Source organism: Balaenoptera borealis (genome assembly GCF_965194805.1).
Source record: "Balaenoptera borealis genome assembly, chromosome: 2".
In the NCBI taxonomy this organism is placed as follows: Eukaryota; Metazoa; Chordata; class Mammalia; order Artiodactyla; family Balaenopteridae; genus Balaenoptera; species Balaenoptera borealis.
The window spans coordinates 127,120,728-127,138,740 of record NC_138867.1 but is presented as its reverse complement, the minus strand read 5'-3'; the positions used below and the strand labels follow the sequence as shown (position 1 = coordinate 127,138,740).

General features: G+C 43.5%; 1 protein-coding gene across 8 annotated transcripts in view; it reads left to right on the top strand.

Moving 5' to 3' along the window:
- Positions 1–8,033: 8,033 nt before the first annotated feature.
- SH3TC2 (SH3 domain and tetratricopeptide repeats 2) overlaps positions 8,034–18,013 on the top strand; it is a 67,304-nt gene continuing 57,324 nt past the window's right edge. For 7 of the 8 annotated variants that reach the window (XM_082382629.1, XM_082382630.1, XM_082382628.1 and 4 more), the window contains exon 1: positions 8,127–8,309. In XM_082382629.1, the coding sequence (XP_082238755.1) occupies positions 8,258–8,309 (52 nt within the window). In that variant the 5' untranslated portion in view covers positions 8,127–8,257. Of the gene's footprint in view, positions 8,310–18,013 lie in introns of all 8 variants that reach the window. The other variant, XM_082382627.1, reaches the window with a different exon arrangement.

Sequence of the window (18,013 nt, the reverse complement as noted above, 5' to 3'; positions counted from 1 at the left end):
GTGCCTCGGAGCTATATACAGAATACAAAGCTGTATTGGCCAACTGGATGGAGATCTGGACACCCCACTTCCAGAGGAACTTGGACAAAGTCTTCACTGGAGCAAGACTTGAATGGTGTGGGGACTCAAAACTACATTACATAAGGAAGAGGGGAAAGAACTAAAGGGGAAACGGCTGACTCATCCAATGTCACCCAATGAAATTTATCAATGAAAACACCAGAAAAGAAAGAAAGATGGAGAGAGACAGACGGACACATTTCCTTTTGCTTTAAAAATATTTACTAGGTCACAAAGCCAAATATCATAATGATGAAAATAGTTGAGCATGAGATTTTGTTTTTTTTCCTTAAGCAAACAGCTTGTAAAATTCCTGTCTGTTGAAAATGTTAGCCAATGGAGGAGTAAGGACTGAAATGCAGCTAGGGTGGCCTAGGCTGGATGCCTTTGCCCGAAGTAACCAAAAGGAACCTTTCTGATTTTCTCTGAGGACAGGCGGATCTGGTTTTACTTGGAACTGAAATTTTGTCTCTGTCACAGTTGACAGGCACATTCTGCTCACCTAGGATGTCCCTTTCTCCTCAGAGTCCTGCCAGCTCCAGATGCATGGAGAAAATGCCTAAGACTAGTAGAACAATGCACGCGTGCGCACACGCACACACACACACGCAAGATTTGCACAAGTGAAAAACAAACCTCTATAAACACTTGTATTCTCACAACCACTTTTGAGGGAGAATTTTTTTGTTACCTCCATTTAATTATTATTATTATTGCTATTTACAAAGTTAGAAACATGCCGAAGAGCATACAGCTTGAAAATGGCAGAGCCAGGATTTGAACTTAGGTTGTCTGACCACAAATCTAATGCCCAAGTTGATCGCTGAGACCACAGAGTGGTGGTAACATTTCTGTTAACTTATTGACCAATAGCTTGTCTTGCCGATTCTTCTGCCCAGAGAAGACAAGCCCCAGGGCTGGGAGGTGCTCAGGTGGGGAAGGGCATGCCCTTCTGTGTATTCATGAAACCGACTGTGCAGTTGGCTCTCAGGTAGACTGAGTAGAGATGTAGCACCTTCAAGAAAAGAAGAGGCTTCCTCTGCTATTAGTCATGGATCCCAGCCCCATTAAGGCCCTTAAACAGGTTGCTAGTCAGGTGGAGGCACTACGTCAGGGGAGGAGGGTGTAAGGCCCTGTCTGTAAGACTACATTCCCAGAAAACAGTGCAGTTATTTTCACGGCATCAGCCCCAGAAGATGATCCATGGATTAAAAAGCTGCCTCTTCTGGGAGCTATAACCAGCCACAGGCAGGGCTCTCTGAAGACCATCAAGAAACTGTGAGGAGTTTCGGGGCTTTCTCTTACTGGAATATGCCTTCTTACTTCAAAGATGCTGTGGACATTGTGTCTGGCATTCTCCAATTGATATTGTCCTTCTATGATGCTCAGTACGAGAGACCATCCCTCAAGTCAGATCCAGAGTGTTAACAGCTTGAAAGTCACCCTCTCACGACCACCCGTGACACAATGTGCTTACCTATGCCTCTCTCCTCCTCCTTCTCTTCTTCTTCCACCTTCTTCTCTTTGTTCCTATGTTTCGTATTTATTATGACATCACCATGAAACATTCTAGCTGAAAAACTTGCCATAACACAGAAGTACGTAAATAAAAAGACATCATGTTCCTTTTCCCTTACCCCCATTCCACCCCCTCACTGGCTACAGGAGGCCAGGATGTTGTCTGCCCTGCTCACTGCTGACCCCTCATCCAGCCCAGTGAGGGGCACAGGGAGGGCACTCGATGTGCATCTGTGGAATGAATAAACAAATTGCCATTATCTGATCCCTTTCTTATACATCCGAAGTCATATATATAGTGTGCTTCTGTACGTAAATGGGACCACACTGTATGTGCTATATACAGGTTTCTTCAGTTTTTGCCTCATAGTATGTCTTAGAGGTCTTCCCTTGACTCTCTATCTAGACCTGCTTCATGCATTTTCACTGCTGACTAAATGCACCATCATTATTTGCCCACCTCCACACTGATGGGCATTTAGGTTCCTTCCATTTCTCACTATTTCCAGCCATGCTGCTGCACAGGCTGTGGGTGCCCAGGTGCCCAGGAAAGACACCTGAGGTGGGCTCGCTGGGTGGAAGGGCTCCCCCTTGCTCTCCCATTCCCTGAAAACCTGACTTTCTCTTCAAGATAAGCTGGACTGAGGAGAAATTCTCTTCCCTGGGAGTGTCAGACCTTGGGCTTGTACTTGGCAAACACACACACACCCCCCATCCTATCCCAGCCTGCTCACTAGGGAACCTAATTTAAAAACATGAACTGATTAATTTGTCATGTTTTGTGGAAGCACGCTGAACTGAGTCCTGAGGTTTGAGGTCTGAGGGAGGCTTTGCCACAAAATTGCCTAAAAGTGTTGAACGAATGACTTAGTCTTTATGGGGCTCAGTTTCTTTATCTTTAACTGGGGTTGGGGAGTGGACACGTTACTGTAAGGACACCTTCACTGCTCACCTTCCAGGGTGAGGCGTCGGTTGCCTGCCCTTGACGCCAGGTTGGATGTGGGAGCCAAGAAACAGGAAACTGACGTTTTGGAAAGAGCAGTCAGCAGTCCTGGGTGAGGTCAGAGCTGGCAGCGTGGTGACCTCTGCCCTGGTCAGAAGGTCAGCAGCCAGGCCTCCTCCCTGAGCTGCTGGGCTAGTTCCTCAGCTGACCCCTGGCAAGAGCTCACTTTCACCCCTTGCAGAGGAAAGTCTGGGCGTCACCTCGCCCGTGGTGTGGTGACCTATCTGCACCTGGGACAGCCACGTGTCTACACCGCACAGACGCGGATCAGTCCTCCTGGCAGAGCTTCGGGCACTAACCTGTGTAGCGAGGACCAGGGCCCCGCAGTTCCCCTCCTGGGCTCAAGCCCTGACTCTGCTGTGCCCAGTGAGCGGGTGAGCTGGGGTGAGTCACCGAGACTCTTAGTTTGCTGATCTTTAAGTAGGGGGTGAAGATTAAATGTGGACTTTTCACAGGAACATGAAAGAGCTCAGTAAGCATTTATTATTATTAATGTCCACAACAAAAATAGCCTTTAAAGTAGGTGACCTGTAATGTTCAATGAATAAATAGATAAGTGATGAATGAACCAGAAGTTAAGAGGCTTACATCTCGGCTCTCTCCATCAGTCCTTCGGCTCATTAAAACGGAATGACTTTTTCCTAAACTTGTCCCCAGTGCCAATCCTAGCACCTTTGCTAATGGCTTTTCCTCGGTCTGGGATTCTCTTCCCACCTATGTCTGCCTGTCAAAATTCCATCCTTCAAGGCCCCCAGTCACACCTCCTCCATGAAGCTTTCTTTGCTGTTCTCATTAGGACATGCTAACTTTCTCCTTATGTCTCCAGTATATCTCTGTATACTGATGATTCCAGTAGAGGCCTTTCCCCTGAACTCCAGACTTGTGTATCCTACTGCCTGTTCAACGTCCTCAAGCAGATGGAGAATAGACTTCTTATACTCAACCTGTTCACCCAACCACTCAGCCAAGCTTGCTCCCCCTGTGGGACCCCCATCTCAGGTCATGGCTACCCTGCTCCTTGTAGGTGCTCAGGCCCAAACATGGGGAGCCATCCTTCACTCCTTCTCTCACAGCCTGCATCTCATTCACAGGCAGTTCTGCCTCTACCTTCAAAATAAGCTGGAATATCGCCACATCTCACTATTTCCACTGCTACCACCCTGGCCCACGCCACCCTTTCCTCTTGCTTGGATTATTGCAGTAGCCTATGATAGCTCCTCTGATTCTTTCAGATTGTAAGTCACATCATTCTTCTGTTCAAAACTCTGCAATGGCTGCCATTTCACTCAGAGTGAAAGCCAACCTCCTTAAAGTGGTCCAGTAAACCCTACATCTTGAGGATGCTGTTACCTCTCCCCTTGTACTGGATAATCTTCCGTTATCCTCTGGCATCACCTCTCCACCCTTCTCTCCCCTGCTCTGTGCCCCCCGGGAGGCTGGCCTCTAGAGGGATCCTCAACTCAGCTCTCTCACCCTTTGGCTTCCAGTTGTGTTCAGTCAACGGAAGATGGGAGGTGAGCGGATGGAGTATTTATTCCTCTGCCGCCTGTGCACATATGGCCTTGGCTAGGCCACAGCTGTGTTCCACTATTAATAACACAGCTCCTGTCATTAGTCCTGGCCTGCATCCAGCTCTTGCTAGATTCCAACAGCCATTCTCTGTCCCTTCAGGCTTCCCTTCAGGATGTTAATGGTTTTTTAGTCTTCCTAACCCTGGGGTGCCTCACCATCCTTGCTGGTTTTCTTTAACCCTGCCCACTCTATTGTAAATAGCTTCTTCTTTAAACTCTCTTTAATTACTCCTTTGGGGGTACCCTCTGCTTCCTGCCCCATTTTCACTCTGCTCAAGTTACACCCTTCCTTGCTCTTCCTCCAGCATGCCCGGCAAACTCCTGCCTCAGGGCCTTTGCGCTGGCACTTCCCTTTTCCTGGCAGGCTCTTCTCCTGGATGCCCATGATCCCCTCTGCCCCCATGTCACTCAGTTGTCACCTTCTCAGTGACAACTCTCTCTCCACCCTTTTGAAAACTGCAGTCTCTCTACTCTGGCAGTTCCATTCCTTTTTTCTGTAACATTTTCCATCTTTTTAACACACTGCATAAGTTACTTATTTACTGTTTCTTGTCTTTCTCCCCTCACTAGAATGTAAGCTACACAAGAGAGAGTCTTTTGTCTGTTTTGTTCACTGCTGTATCCTCACAACTTAGATCAATGCCTAGGTATAGTAGATGTTCTATAATTATTTGTTCACTGAATAATGTGATTGAATAAGTGACCTGTTGTTCTTCTCTCTCATGTGGTCTACATTTGTTTCCTTGGGCTGCCCTCACAAAGTATCACAAACTGAGTGGTTAAAACAATAGAAACTTACTGTCTCATAATTCTGGAGGCTCGAAGCCCCAAATCAAGGTATTTGCATGGCTATGCGCCCTCTGAAACCTTCAGAGGAAGGATCCTTGCCTCTTCCTAGCTTCTGGTGGTTGCTGGCAATCCTTGGCATCCCTTGGCTTGCAGCTGCAGAATTCTAATTTTTCCGTTCATTGTCACCTTCTGTGTCTCTATCTCTTCACAGGCTGGGTTTATTTTTTGTTTGTTTGTTTGTTTTTTTAAATAAGGAAACCAGTCATATTGAATTAGGGGCCTACCCTACTCCAGTATGAACTCATCTGAACCTGAATAATTACATCTACTACAATCTGTATTTCCAAGTAAAATCACATTCTGATGTACTGGGGGTTAAGTCTTCAATATATCACTTTTGGGGGCCACAATTCTACCCATAACATGGTCTTTCAGTTCTTCTGCTGAATTGTAGTACCCAAGTGCATGTATTATTATCCCAAGTAGATTGTAAATTTTACAAGAAAAAAATTCAATTTTTCATCTGAAGTGGCAAACTGGCTGGTCTTGGGCTGGATTTGGCCTGCAGGCATGTTTATCTGCCCTGAAGTATTGGCTCACACAGTGATTTGCAAGATGTTCTGAATCAGTTTGTGAATATTTAAAAATTTGGAAACTTTACCTGAAAATCTGGGTGTCTGGTTTCCATAACAAATCAGAATGCCTGGTCACACACCAGAAGAACATTGTACCATGTTTTCATATACACACACACACACACACACACACACACACACATATATATCTCCTATTGGATTTGTTTCCCTTAGAGAACTTTGACTAATATGCTCTTCATTCAAAAATATCCATTGCTATTACCCTGGTTCAAGCCATCATCATCTCTCTCCTGGTTGTTACAATTGCTGCATACTTGGAATTCCAGCTGCAGCCTATTTTCCAAGGAGCAGCCAGAGGAGAGACCCTTTAAAATCATAAGTCAGTCACATGACTCCTTTATTTAGTGTCCTCCATTGGCTCCCATCTCACACAATGTACAAGCTGAAGCCTTTAGATGGCCTTCAAAGTCCTACACAACCTGGCTTCTTGCTGCCTTCACTGACCTCGTCTCTATATCGGGTCCTGCCTCACTAGACTCTGACCACACACACTTTTCCTTTAGCTTTCTAGGCAAGTTCCAGCCTTAGTTCTTTTGTACCTGCTGCTCTCTTGTCTGGAAAGCTCTTTGTTCTTGCTAATTCATCCGAGCTACCCATAAGCAGAAGAGCACTGATTTCCTGCATCTCAAGAAAAGCAATGACTTTTTCCAAAATGAACCATTTATTTCAGATTTGCCAAAATGTGTGTCTCAACCAACTGCCTCAGGGTGTCATCTCTGACAGATGGCCTGGGGTTCCTTCCATTGGTTGGTCTTGATCATTTACAATTTCTGACCTCTGTTGCTGCACCTGTATAGAAATGGTGTGCAGCCAAGTCAAGGAGAAATGTTAAGTCTGAGCATTCATCATCATGTGCAAATTAGACCATGGTTTCTCTTCACTGATCCCCACGTACCTCCCAAAGTTCCGAATGGCTGCTTTCTAAAGGAACCCTTGCCTTTTTATCCTAGGCCCAAGAAAACATCCTAATTCATACTTAAAACACTATGCTTTGGTGAGGAGAAAAGACATGAGACACATTATGGGAAGTGGAAACTTTAAACAGATGTGTGCAAGGAAAACATCCTCCATGGCAGTTCTGTGATCAGAGAGACCCTGTGTCCCTGCATTCCTGGCCCCATCCCAGCCCTCCTCTCCCGGGTCCTCCGTAAGTGCTCAGCTAGCTCCAGAGGGCTCAGCATCAGATCACCAAATCCTTCCTCATTGTAGTCATGGAAAGAGCCTGAATATTAGAAAAGAGAAGCTCCTGGGCTGTGGAATCAACTAGACCTGGTTCAAGCCCTGAATCTGACAATATAAATGGTGGGGCCTTGGGCAATTATATTTGCGTTAGCTTTCTCACTTACAAAATAGAGATGATAATGCTAATATTATGGGGCTGTTATGGGATTTAAATGAAATAGTGTATGATAAGTGCCTGACCTATAGTGAACATTCAGTCACTAGGAGTCAAGACAGGTAAGCACTGAAATTGAAGCCAGACTTCAGAGACATGGCCCTGTCACCTGGGGCTGAGCTGGGATGTGCAGTGGACACCCCTGATCACTCCAGTGAGACTGACCCCTAGGCTATCCTTCACACTCTCATCCCAGTGCTCTTGCCAGAATATAACCTTGACCAGGCCACCTCCCTCCTTAAAGTGCTGGTGAGACTAATCGCAAGTTCAGCCTCCAAGCAGCCTGCAAGTCAGGACCCTTGCCTTCCCTAGGCCACACCTCCTCACTCTCTGGACCACTCACCACCAACCTTTGCTTTGGGCATTAAGGAAACAGTAAGTACTTAATGATCCTTGAGCTAGGTTGTTGGATCAGTCACGCCTCTAACATTGTTGGCATTCAGCTATATTTTCTCCGTCTCCTTTAAGAGATGTCATGGGAGGTTTTCTGAAGTTCAGCCATAGTGTATCAACTGCATCCCCCTGCTCTGCTCCTTATCCAAAATGGAAAAGAGTTTGGTCTGGTGTGACCCGTTTTTTGTGCATACTTGTGGCCTTAACATACTTGATCCTCCATCCTCTTATCTGTAAGATGCTGGGCTACATCAGGAGATTTCCTGGATTCCTTCTGACCAAGACTTTGGGAGCCAGGGCTGGGCGTTGGCTTACTGATGCTGCTGGGGGTGCAGTAAGATGCTGCGCCCACAGGTCCAGCTTCACCCAGATAGCCAAGGGAGGTGTTTGCACAGAGAGGATGGGTGGGGAGCCCATTCCCAGTAGCAGGCAAGTTAGCGTGGGCCAAGCCAGTCAGGGAGGGAGCAAGAACAGCAGCAGCCTTGATTCCTCCTCCCCCCCGCAGCCCCCCCACCCCATCCACCCCCACAAGAACCTAACTGTGTATCTCAATCCTAGAATGTGTGGAATGTGCCACAGCCTGATAGGCATGAAGCAATCTGTAGAGAGGCAGGGAGGAGCTCCGCTCCCCAGTCAGAGGCCTGACAGTGCAAGGACTACGGGTCCTGAGGGCTGGGCTGCCCCTCCCATCCTCCCCGGGCCTGCTGCTGCAGCCAGGATATCAAAGGCTGCATTGTGCACTGAGCGGGACTTGGTCCCTCGTGTGCCAGGGAGGAGGCGGGAGGAGGGACACCGCTGGGAGGCTGTCCCCTCCCAGTGCTCCTCTGGCTGGTGTTCCCAGGGGCCTTGGCCCGGGGAGGATGGTGCACACATGGGTGGCTGCTTCTGCATCCCTTGGGAGCCGAGTCTGTCCTGGGGGCCAGGTGAGTTTCCTGGGGGGCCCCGGCCTGTGGCTTGGCTGAGGTGGTGGGTCCAGTGAAGGCTTAGGGATCTGCTGGGTTGGGGGAGCTATTCTTCTAAAGATGGGGAGATGGTTGTACTTTCTGGCTTCTTCTTCTCCCTTCCTCACTTAGTATTTGTCATTCTGGCTTTGTGAAAAGGGAGTGAAGCCTGGGAAGCATCTACTTTTCCTGAAGAAAGAGGCTTTGAGCTTGCTCTAGGAGGAGGAGAGAGTGCTGCTTTTGGCTGCCATTCCCAGGGTGTGACTAAGCCCTTCCTTCCTTTCTTCCCAAGATTCCCTAGTTCAGGAAGAAAGCTCAGGCAGTTAGTTCCTCTGGGGCCCAGGAGTGGTCATAAACTTGGCCTAAGCCACTCAACCCTATTTTTGTCAGGGTTAATGTCACTGGAGAAAAACAGGCAGTTTCCTGCCTCCTACCTGTTATAGTGTGATTTTTCTTTCTTTCTTTTTTTTTTTTTGTATGTCAAATTGAGGTCACAGAGTTGTTGCTCTAACAATTGTCAAGTCATCTGAGACTTGACACAGGGTGACCAACCTTGCCGGTTTCACCAGGACCCAGGGCTTTCCCAGGATGCATTCAGTGCTAAAACCGGGACAGTCCCAGGCAAACTGGGGTTCTTGGTCACCTTAATGCAAGCTCCTCGCTTCTTTTCACAGCAAGACCAAGGTGAGGCCCTGTGGTCTCATGTATGGCATTTATCAGGATGAGTGGTGGCTTTGGGGGAGGACTTGTTTGGGAGACAGAAGAGCATTACACCAAGAAATCATTCCTAACCCTTGTTAGGATTCCGTATCTTCCTGGAGCACTGCCATGTTTCCTTGGAGGGGGAGCCCAGGAGAACCTCTAGCTAAGGCCTTCTACTCTCTGAGAGATGACTTCCCCCTGTAGTCTTGTGACCTGGGCTCGACAACATGGAAGGCACTAGAGGTTCCTAAAGCGAATCTGAAGCAGCCACGTTCTGCTTCCTCTGCTTGAAGTCTCAGCCTAGGCACCTTGGTACCTCCAGCAGGGAGAGACTCCCAGACTAAGCCACCCTAGACTTTATAAGCAAGCAAATGCCCTTGGCACAAAGGCATGACCTTCAGCTAGGAAACAAATCTGGAAGAAAGCTTCTCCAGATTTCTAAGATGTATATACTTTTCAGACCCTCCCCCTAAATCCTGTTGTCATTGCACCCCATGGGAGCAGACGTTGCATGGGGGCTGTGGGAACATGAAGGACCACCGGTCTGTAAGGCAGGGACCTGGGTTCTAGATCTGACACAGTCTACCTCCTCTTAGGCAGGCATCCTCACAGTTAATCACCTGGCCTTTGAGGCCAGAGTGTCTGGATTTGATCTTAGTTCTTTGATTTGGCTTGAGCAATTTATTTAACCTTTCTGTGTTTCAGTTTCCTCACCTGTAGATTTTATGATATAATTATGCCTTCCTCATAGGGTTGTGGTAGGGATTAAGTCTACATGTGAAACAGTTAAAACAACCTGGCACACAGTTAATTAAGCACAATAAATAAAACAAGGCACATTAATCACATCTCTATGACCCTAGCATATCATGCTCTCTCTCTAGCCCTCCCTTTTCTCATCTATAAAATGAGGGGGTTAACTCAGCCTGTGAAGGTATCTTAGGGAGCTCTGCTCCTAGTCCCTGACACCCAGCTTCAGCTGGAGCAGCTCTGCTCCTGTTTGACATCCTGTTGTTCAACCCAAGATTTCATGTAAAAGAATTCTGCAGCTCAAAACCAACCAACCCGCCAACCAACCAACATTGAAGAAAACATCCTCAAAGTTCTTATAATACTATCATTCAATTACCTTATTGTTTCACCAGATTTTTGCTGTTGAATTGGTTGGCATCCTGGATTCACTTTTTCACCAGGAGTCAGCCTGATATTTATTTCTACTGAGGCTTTTCATGCCACCTCCCCAAACTATTTTCTGTACTTGTCAGGGGATTTCCCTAGGGAGGATGATATGGTGTCATAGGTCTGAGGCCAGCTGTTGTAAACATCCCCTTCTAGGTTCCCCCATTTACCCTAGAGAAATGGAACAAAGTATGAGACACATGCTGGAGTGACCTAATAGTGTGTGACTTTGGGCAAGTCTCATATTCTTCGAACCTCAGTTTTCCTGTCTGTAAAATGAATCTAATGATAGTATCTATCACACGGAGCTTTTGTGAAGATTAAATCAGATAATTCATCTCATGGGTTTAGCACAGTGTCTGGCTTCTGATAAACCCTCAGTAACTGTGGGCTGTTTTATTGTCAGCTAATAGGGACCACTTCCACATCCCTTCTTCCTATTCCTTACTCCACTGGAGTAGGAGTCTGCTCCTGCTTCTTTGGCTGCTTCAGTCACTGTGTTTCAGTGGGAGTAAACAGTGAGGACCAACAGTCCTCAGGGGTTAGGGAGGCAGGAAAGGAGAAGGCTTGACAGTACTAAGCCCTGGACAGCTGCCCAGCTGGTTTGCCTTCCTGTGACACAATGACAAACACTGTCCCTGACACCCCCCAGGTGTGCTGCATTCTCACACATGGACTCTGCCTGCAGCATCTGTTTCCGTGATGTTTCTTACTTACATAAATCTCCTGATTGCATGTGGGCAGGGGGTGGGTTTCTAGTAACTGTCATGATTTCTGGCTTCTGGACCCCTGGAAATTCTTGCCACTGTTAAACTACAGTTGCTCACTTAGGATCACAGAGCAAGTCATGTCAAGATTTGTTGGTCTAAAAGCTTCTAGCACTGCCCCCTTATCTTTCAACACTATCTTGAAGACATCTGGCAGACTTACACCCTTAAACAGAGGATGTGGGAGAGATACATTTGCCTACATTGACTGCTGTTGTTTGTAACTTTCCTTTCAACCTTTTTGGTAAATATGAATCATCGGTAAAATTATAGGAGATGGGGGGGTGAATGCTGACAATAGTAAACGATGCTTCACATTTGAGCTTTAAAAAACTCGTGAGGCGCTTTGAACATACTGATAATAGAGACTATGAGAACAATATGCAAATTTCTACTTTTTGTCGTATTAGCTTCAGAACTTTTTCTTTCTTTTACTTTTCGAAAAAATAAAAGATTACAGATACAATTAGGGTCCCCTGGTAGTTCTTCCCAATCTCACTACCTACTCTCCCTCCCCCAAATTAATCACATTCATGAATTCAGTGGTTTTGTGCTTTTATTACATATTTGTGTACTCGTATCATTGCAAAGAATTTATTTTGAAGATTTTTAAACTTAAAATGATATCATTATGCAAACTGCTTTTTTTGTTTTGCTCAACATTATGATTTAAGATATATTCATGTAGATAAATGTAGCAGTAATTCTAATTTGGTATTTGTTCCAAGAAGGACAATGTGGGTTTACATCATAAAAATTGATGGTTGTATGCTTGTCAGGTCAAAGAAAAAAAATGTGGGTGGAGAAAAAAAGAATGCAGGGAAATGTTTACTGTTTAGTTATCTTCTTAAAGTTGGGAGTGGTGGTGGATGGGTGGGATCAAGGAGAGACTGAGAGAGGAGAAACAGGAGTGAATTCTCATTTCCAGCAAGTTTCTGTGAGTGAAATATTTCCCAAGTTGGAAACCTTACATCTCAGCGTTCTGAGGTTGGGTTTATGTAGTGGAACTGGCAAGGTCTGCACCCAACGATCTGGATGGCCTCTGACTCTATTGCTGACTTGCTGCGTGACCCCGGTAAAATCATTACTCCTCTGTGGGGCCTTAGTTTCTCAACAGTAAAATTAGGAGTGGAACTCAACGGTCTTTTATTCCCTTCAAATATTCGTTTTCTGTAATTATTGTCTCTCCTCATCTTTATCTCTCATATTTAAAATGTCAAGATGCCTTCCCTTTTCTAACTTTAAAATATAGTGTCATTCACTTTATTCCCTGACTTCTCATTTGCCAAGATCACAGTCCATATTCTCACACTCACACCCGCGGACTGCCATACAATTTTTCAGCTATTCTCCTTGCTTCTCCTCCTTGCCTCTCTCTGTCCTTCCTGTGCTATCCCAGGTAGAATTTCCACTTTTGTTTTGCCACGCCTATGCGCAGGAATGTTTCATAGCTCCATATTGCTTGCTATATCCAATCTAAATTCCTCTGCCTTCCTTAAAATACTCTCCCTATCCTGACTCTACCATATTTATCCATTTTAGCCCCATGACCACTCACCTCTCCAGTATGTCCTCTGTCAGCTCATGTGCATGTAAAGTTAATTCACCCCTATCCTGCTGAGCTCTTTACCAGTAATCCTGCTTTTCTACCACCTATATAAATCGACCAACAAAATAAAGAGGAAGCCATAGACTGGGGGATGATATTTGTAAACCACATATCTGACACTTGTATCCAGAATATTTTAAAAAATCTTATAACTCAGTAATGAGAAGGTAAACAACCCAATTAAAATGTACAGACACTTTCATTCAGAAAATACAGGGATGGAAAATAAGCATGTGAAAAAATATTCAACATCATTAGTTATTAGGGAAGTATAAATTGAAACAATGAGATAAAACTGCAAACCTACTAGAATGGCTACAGTTAAGAAGACGGATACTATCAAGTGTTGATGTAGATGTGGAGCAACAGGAACCTTCACACATTGCTGATGAAAATGCAAAATGGTACAGCCATTTTGGAAAGCAGTTTGGCAGTTGTTGTTTTTTTTTTCTGTGCCAAAGTCAATTTTATTTTATTTTTTTAGTATCTTTATTGGAGTATAATTACTTTACAATGTTGTCTTAGTTTCTGTTGTATAACAAAGTGTATCAGCTATATGTATACATATATCCCCATATCCCCTCCCTCTTGCATCTCCCTCCCACCCTCCCTATCCCACCCCTCTAGGTGGTCACAAAGCACTGAGCTGATCTCACTGTGCTATGCAGCTTCTTCCCACTAGCTATCTATTTTCCATTTGGTAGTGTGTATATGTCAATGCTACTCTCTCATTTTGTCCCAGCTTACTCTTCTCCCTACCTGTGTCCTCAAGTCCATTCTCTACATCTGCATCTTTATTCCTGTCCTGCCCCTAGGTTCATCAGAACCTTTTTTTTTTTTTTAGATTCCATATATATGTGTTAGCATACGGTGTTTGTTTTTCTCTTTCTGAGTTACTTCACTCTGTATGACAGACTCTAGCTTCATCCACCTCACTAAAAATAACTCAATTTCGTTTCTTTTTATGGCGGAGTAATATTCCATTGTATATATGTGCCACATCTTCTTTATCCATTCGTCTGTCGATGGACACTTAGGTTGCTTCCATGTCCTGGCTATTGTAATAGGGCTGCAATGAACATTGTGGTACATGTCTCTTTTTGAATTATGGTTTTCTCAGGGTATATGCCCAGTAGTGGGATTGCTGGGTCGTATGGTAGTTCTATTTTTAGTTTTTTAAGGAACCTCCATACTGTTCTCCATAGTGGCTGTATCAATTTACATTCCCACCAACAGTGCAAGAGGGTTCCCTTTTCTCCACACCCTCTCCAGCATTCATTGTTTGTAGATTTTTTGATGATGGCCATTCTGACTGGTGTGAGGTGCTATCTCATTGTGGTTTTGATTTGCATTTCTCTAATGATTAGTGATGTTGAGCATCCTTTCATGTGTTTGTTGGCAATCTGTATGTCTTCTTTGGAGAAAGGTCTATTTAGGCCTAGTTTGGCAGTTTTTAAATAAATCTCTGTTTTTTGAATTGAGTGTTAGTATCTTTCTCTGACCAATAATAATAATAAAAATAAAACTAGCTTCCAGAAAGTAATTTATTGATTCATAAATGAAAAGTTCAGGGGTTGTTTGTTTCAGGTATGTCTGGGTCAAAATATTCAAATGATATTGTCTGGAAGTTATCTTTCCTAAGCTCTGTTTGTACTGGGTTGGCCTCAACCTCAGGCAAACTTTCTCCCTGTGGTGGGCCCCACAGCTCCAGACTGTCATATTCACAGCTTCAAGTGCAGTGGAAAGGAATCTTTTCCTGAAGAGGTCTAAGGGGAGTCCTAGGACCAGTTCTCATCGGCTTAACTTTGGTCATCTGGCCACGGTACAGCATAACCTGACTGGCTTACACTTGAGTCATGTGTCCACTTTTGGAGCTAGGGATGGAGTCAGCCCTATCTGAATGACATAGACTAGGTTTACATGGGTCACATGGCTAATGAGGAAGCCAGGGATTGAGTCCAGAACTACCTGATTGCAGATTTTTTTCCTAGCCACTTCTCTACCTGCCTCCATTTTTAGAAAACAAAGCATGTCCATTACAGAATATTTGGAAAGTAGACAAAAGTATAGAAAAAATGGTTAAAAGTGACCCAGCAATATCTATCATGGACCTTTTGGTTTATTTCCTTTGTCATTTTAAAAAAATCATATATTTTTTCTAAAGTACTTTATTCTATGATAGTTTATTTCCAGTTTTATTGAGATGTAATTGACATTCAGCACTGTACAAATTTAAGGTGTACAGCATGATGATTTGAACTACTGATTACCACAATAAGTTTAGTGGACATCCATTATTTCCTACAGATATAAAATTAAAGAAAAGGAAAAAAATTTTTTCCTTGTGATTTGGGCCCTCTCTCTTTTTTTTCTTGATGAATCTGGCTAAAGGTTTATCAATTTTGTTTATTTTTTCAAAGAACAAGCTCTTAGTTTATTGTTTTTTCAGTTTCTATTTCATTCATTTCTGCTTTGATCTTTATGATTTCTTTCCTTCTACTAATTTTGGGTTGTGTTTGTTCTTCTTTTTCTAGTTCCTTTAGGTATAAGGCTAGGTTATTTGTGATTTTTCTTGTTTCTCAAGGTAGGCTTGTACTGCTATAAACTTGCCTCTTAGAACTGCTTTAGCTGTGTCCCATAGATTTTGGATCATTGTGTTTTAGTTTTCATTTGTCTCCAGATATTTTTTGATTTCTTCTTTGATTTCTTCAGTGATCCACTGGTTGTTTAGTAGCATACTGTTTAGCCTCCATGTGTTTGTGCTCTTTGCAGGTTTTTATTTCTTGTAGTTGATTTCTAGTCTTACAGTGTTGTGGTCAGAGAAGATGCTTGATAGAATTTCAATTTTCATAAATTTCCTGAGACTTGTTTTTTGGCCTAGCGTGTGATCTATCCTAGAGAATGTTCCATGTGTACTTGAAAAGAATGTGTATTCTGCTGATTTTGGATGGACTGTTCTATATAAACCTACTAAGTTCATCTGGTCTAATGTATCATTTAAGCCCAGTATTTCTGTATTGATTTTGTCTAGATGATTTGTCTATTATTGAAATAAGTGGGGTGTCAAAGCCCCCTAGTAATATTGGGTTACTGTCATTTCTCCCTTTATGTCTGTTAATACTTGCTTTATGTATTTAGGTGCTCCACTGTCAGATGCATATATATTTACAATTTTTATATCTCCTGTTGGATTGATCCCTTGTTAATTATGTAGTGCCTTTCTTTGTCTCTTGTTACTGTGTTTTTTAAAGTTATTTTGTCTGATATAAGTTTTGCTACTGCGGCTTCCTTTTCATTTCCATTTGTATGGAATATCTTTTTCCATTCCCTCATTTTCAGTCTGTTTGTGTTTTTAGATCTGAAGTGAATCTCCTGTAGGCAGCATATATGTATGGGTCTTGTTTTTGTATCCATTCAGCCACTCTATGTCTTTTGATTGGAACATTCAGTCTATTTACATTTAAAGTAATTATTGATAGGTATATACTTATTGCCATTTTGTTAATTGTTTTTGGAGTTCTTTTTTGTTTCTTTCTTCTTCTTTTGTTCCTTTCTCTTGTGATTTGATGACTATCTTTAGTACTATGTTTGTGTTTGTATCTCTTTTTTGTGTGTGTATCTATTGTAGATTTTTGGTTTATGGTTACCATGAGGCATTTATACACACACACACACACACACACACACACACACACATATAACTTTTGTACTGTGTACTCTTTACTTATTGTGGCTACAGATGATTTTACTACTTTCTTCTTTTAACCTTCCTATTAGCTTTATATGTAGTTGAGTTACTACTTTTACTGCATGTTTGCCTTTACTAATGAGCTTTTTTCTTTCGTAATTTTCATGTTTCTAGTTGTGGCCTTTTCTTGTTTGCTTAGAGAAGTCCCTTTAAAATTTCTTGTAAAGCTTGGTGGTGCTGAACTCTTTTAGCTTTTGTCTGTAAAACTTTTTTTTTTTTTATATAGTTGAGTTTTTTTCCTTTTTTTTTTTTTAAATTTATTTACTTATTTTTGGCTGTGTTGGGTCTTCGTTTCTGTGTGAGGGCTTTCTCTAGTTGTGGCAAGCGGGGGCCACTCTTCATCGCGGTGCGCGGGCCTCTCACTGTCGTGGCCTCTCCCGTTGCGGAGCACAGGCTCCAGACGTGCAGGCTCAGTAGTTGTGGCTCACGGGCTTAGCTGCTCCGCAGCATGTGGGATCTTCCCAGACCAGGGCTCGAACCCGTGTCCCCTGCATTGGCAGGCAGATTCTTAACCACTGCGCCACCAGGGAAGTCTGTCTGTAAAACTTTTGATCTCTCCATCAAATCTGAATGAAAGCCTTTCCAGGTTGAGTATTCTTGGTTGTAGGTTTTTCCTTTTCATCACTTTAAATGTATTGTGCCAGCCCCTTCTGACCTGCAGAGTTTCTGCTGAAAAGTCAGTTGATAGCCTTATGGGACTTTCCTTGTATGTAATTTGCTGTTTTTCTCTTGCCCTTTTAATATTCTCCCTTTATCTATGATTTCCAACATTTTAATTACAATGTGTCTTGGTGTGGTTCTCTTTGGGTTGATTCTGTTTGGGACTCTCTGTGATTCCTGGACCTAGATGTCTGTTTGCTTTCCCAGGTTAAAAAGGTTTCAGCTATTATGTTCCCTGCTCCCTTCTCTCTCTCTCTTCTCCTTCTGGGACCCCTTTAACGTGAATGTTAGTATGCTTGATGTTGTCCTAGAGGTCTCTTAAACTGTCTTCATTAATTTTCATTCCTTTTTCTTTTTGTTTTCAGCTTGAGTGATTTCCACTACTCTGCCTTCCAGCTCACTGATCTCTTCCTCTATGTCATATAATCCACTGTTGATTCCTTCTAGTGTATTTTTTATATCAGTTATTGTATTCTTCATCTCTGTTTGGTTCTTTATATTTTCTAACCCTTTGTTAAAAACTTCTAACTTCTCACTCTGTTCATCCAATTTTCTCCTGAGTTCTTGAACATCTTTATGATCCTTACCTTGAACTCTTTATTAGTAGATTGCTTATCTCCACTTCACTTAGTTCTTCTTCTGGGGTTTTATCTTGTTCCTTCATTTGGAATATATTCTTCTGTTGCCTCATTTTGCCCAATTTGCTTTTTTAAAAAAAATTCTATGCATTTGATAGGTTAACTACATTTCCCAACCTTGGAGTAGTGGCCTTTTGTAGGAGATGTCCTATGTGTCCCAGCAGTGCACTCCTCTCTGGTCACCAGAGCTATATGATCTAGGGGTGCCCCCTATGTGGGTTGCATGGGTTCTTCTGTTGTGGCAGGCTGACTACTGGGGTAGTCTGGTAGGTATGGCTGGCCCCCAGTCTGGTTGGTTGCCAGGTCACTGGTAGGCATGGCTGGGTAATCTGAGGCAGCTGGCTGTGGAGCCCCAGAGGTGCTGGGGCTAGTGCTGGTGGGTG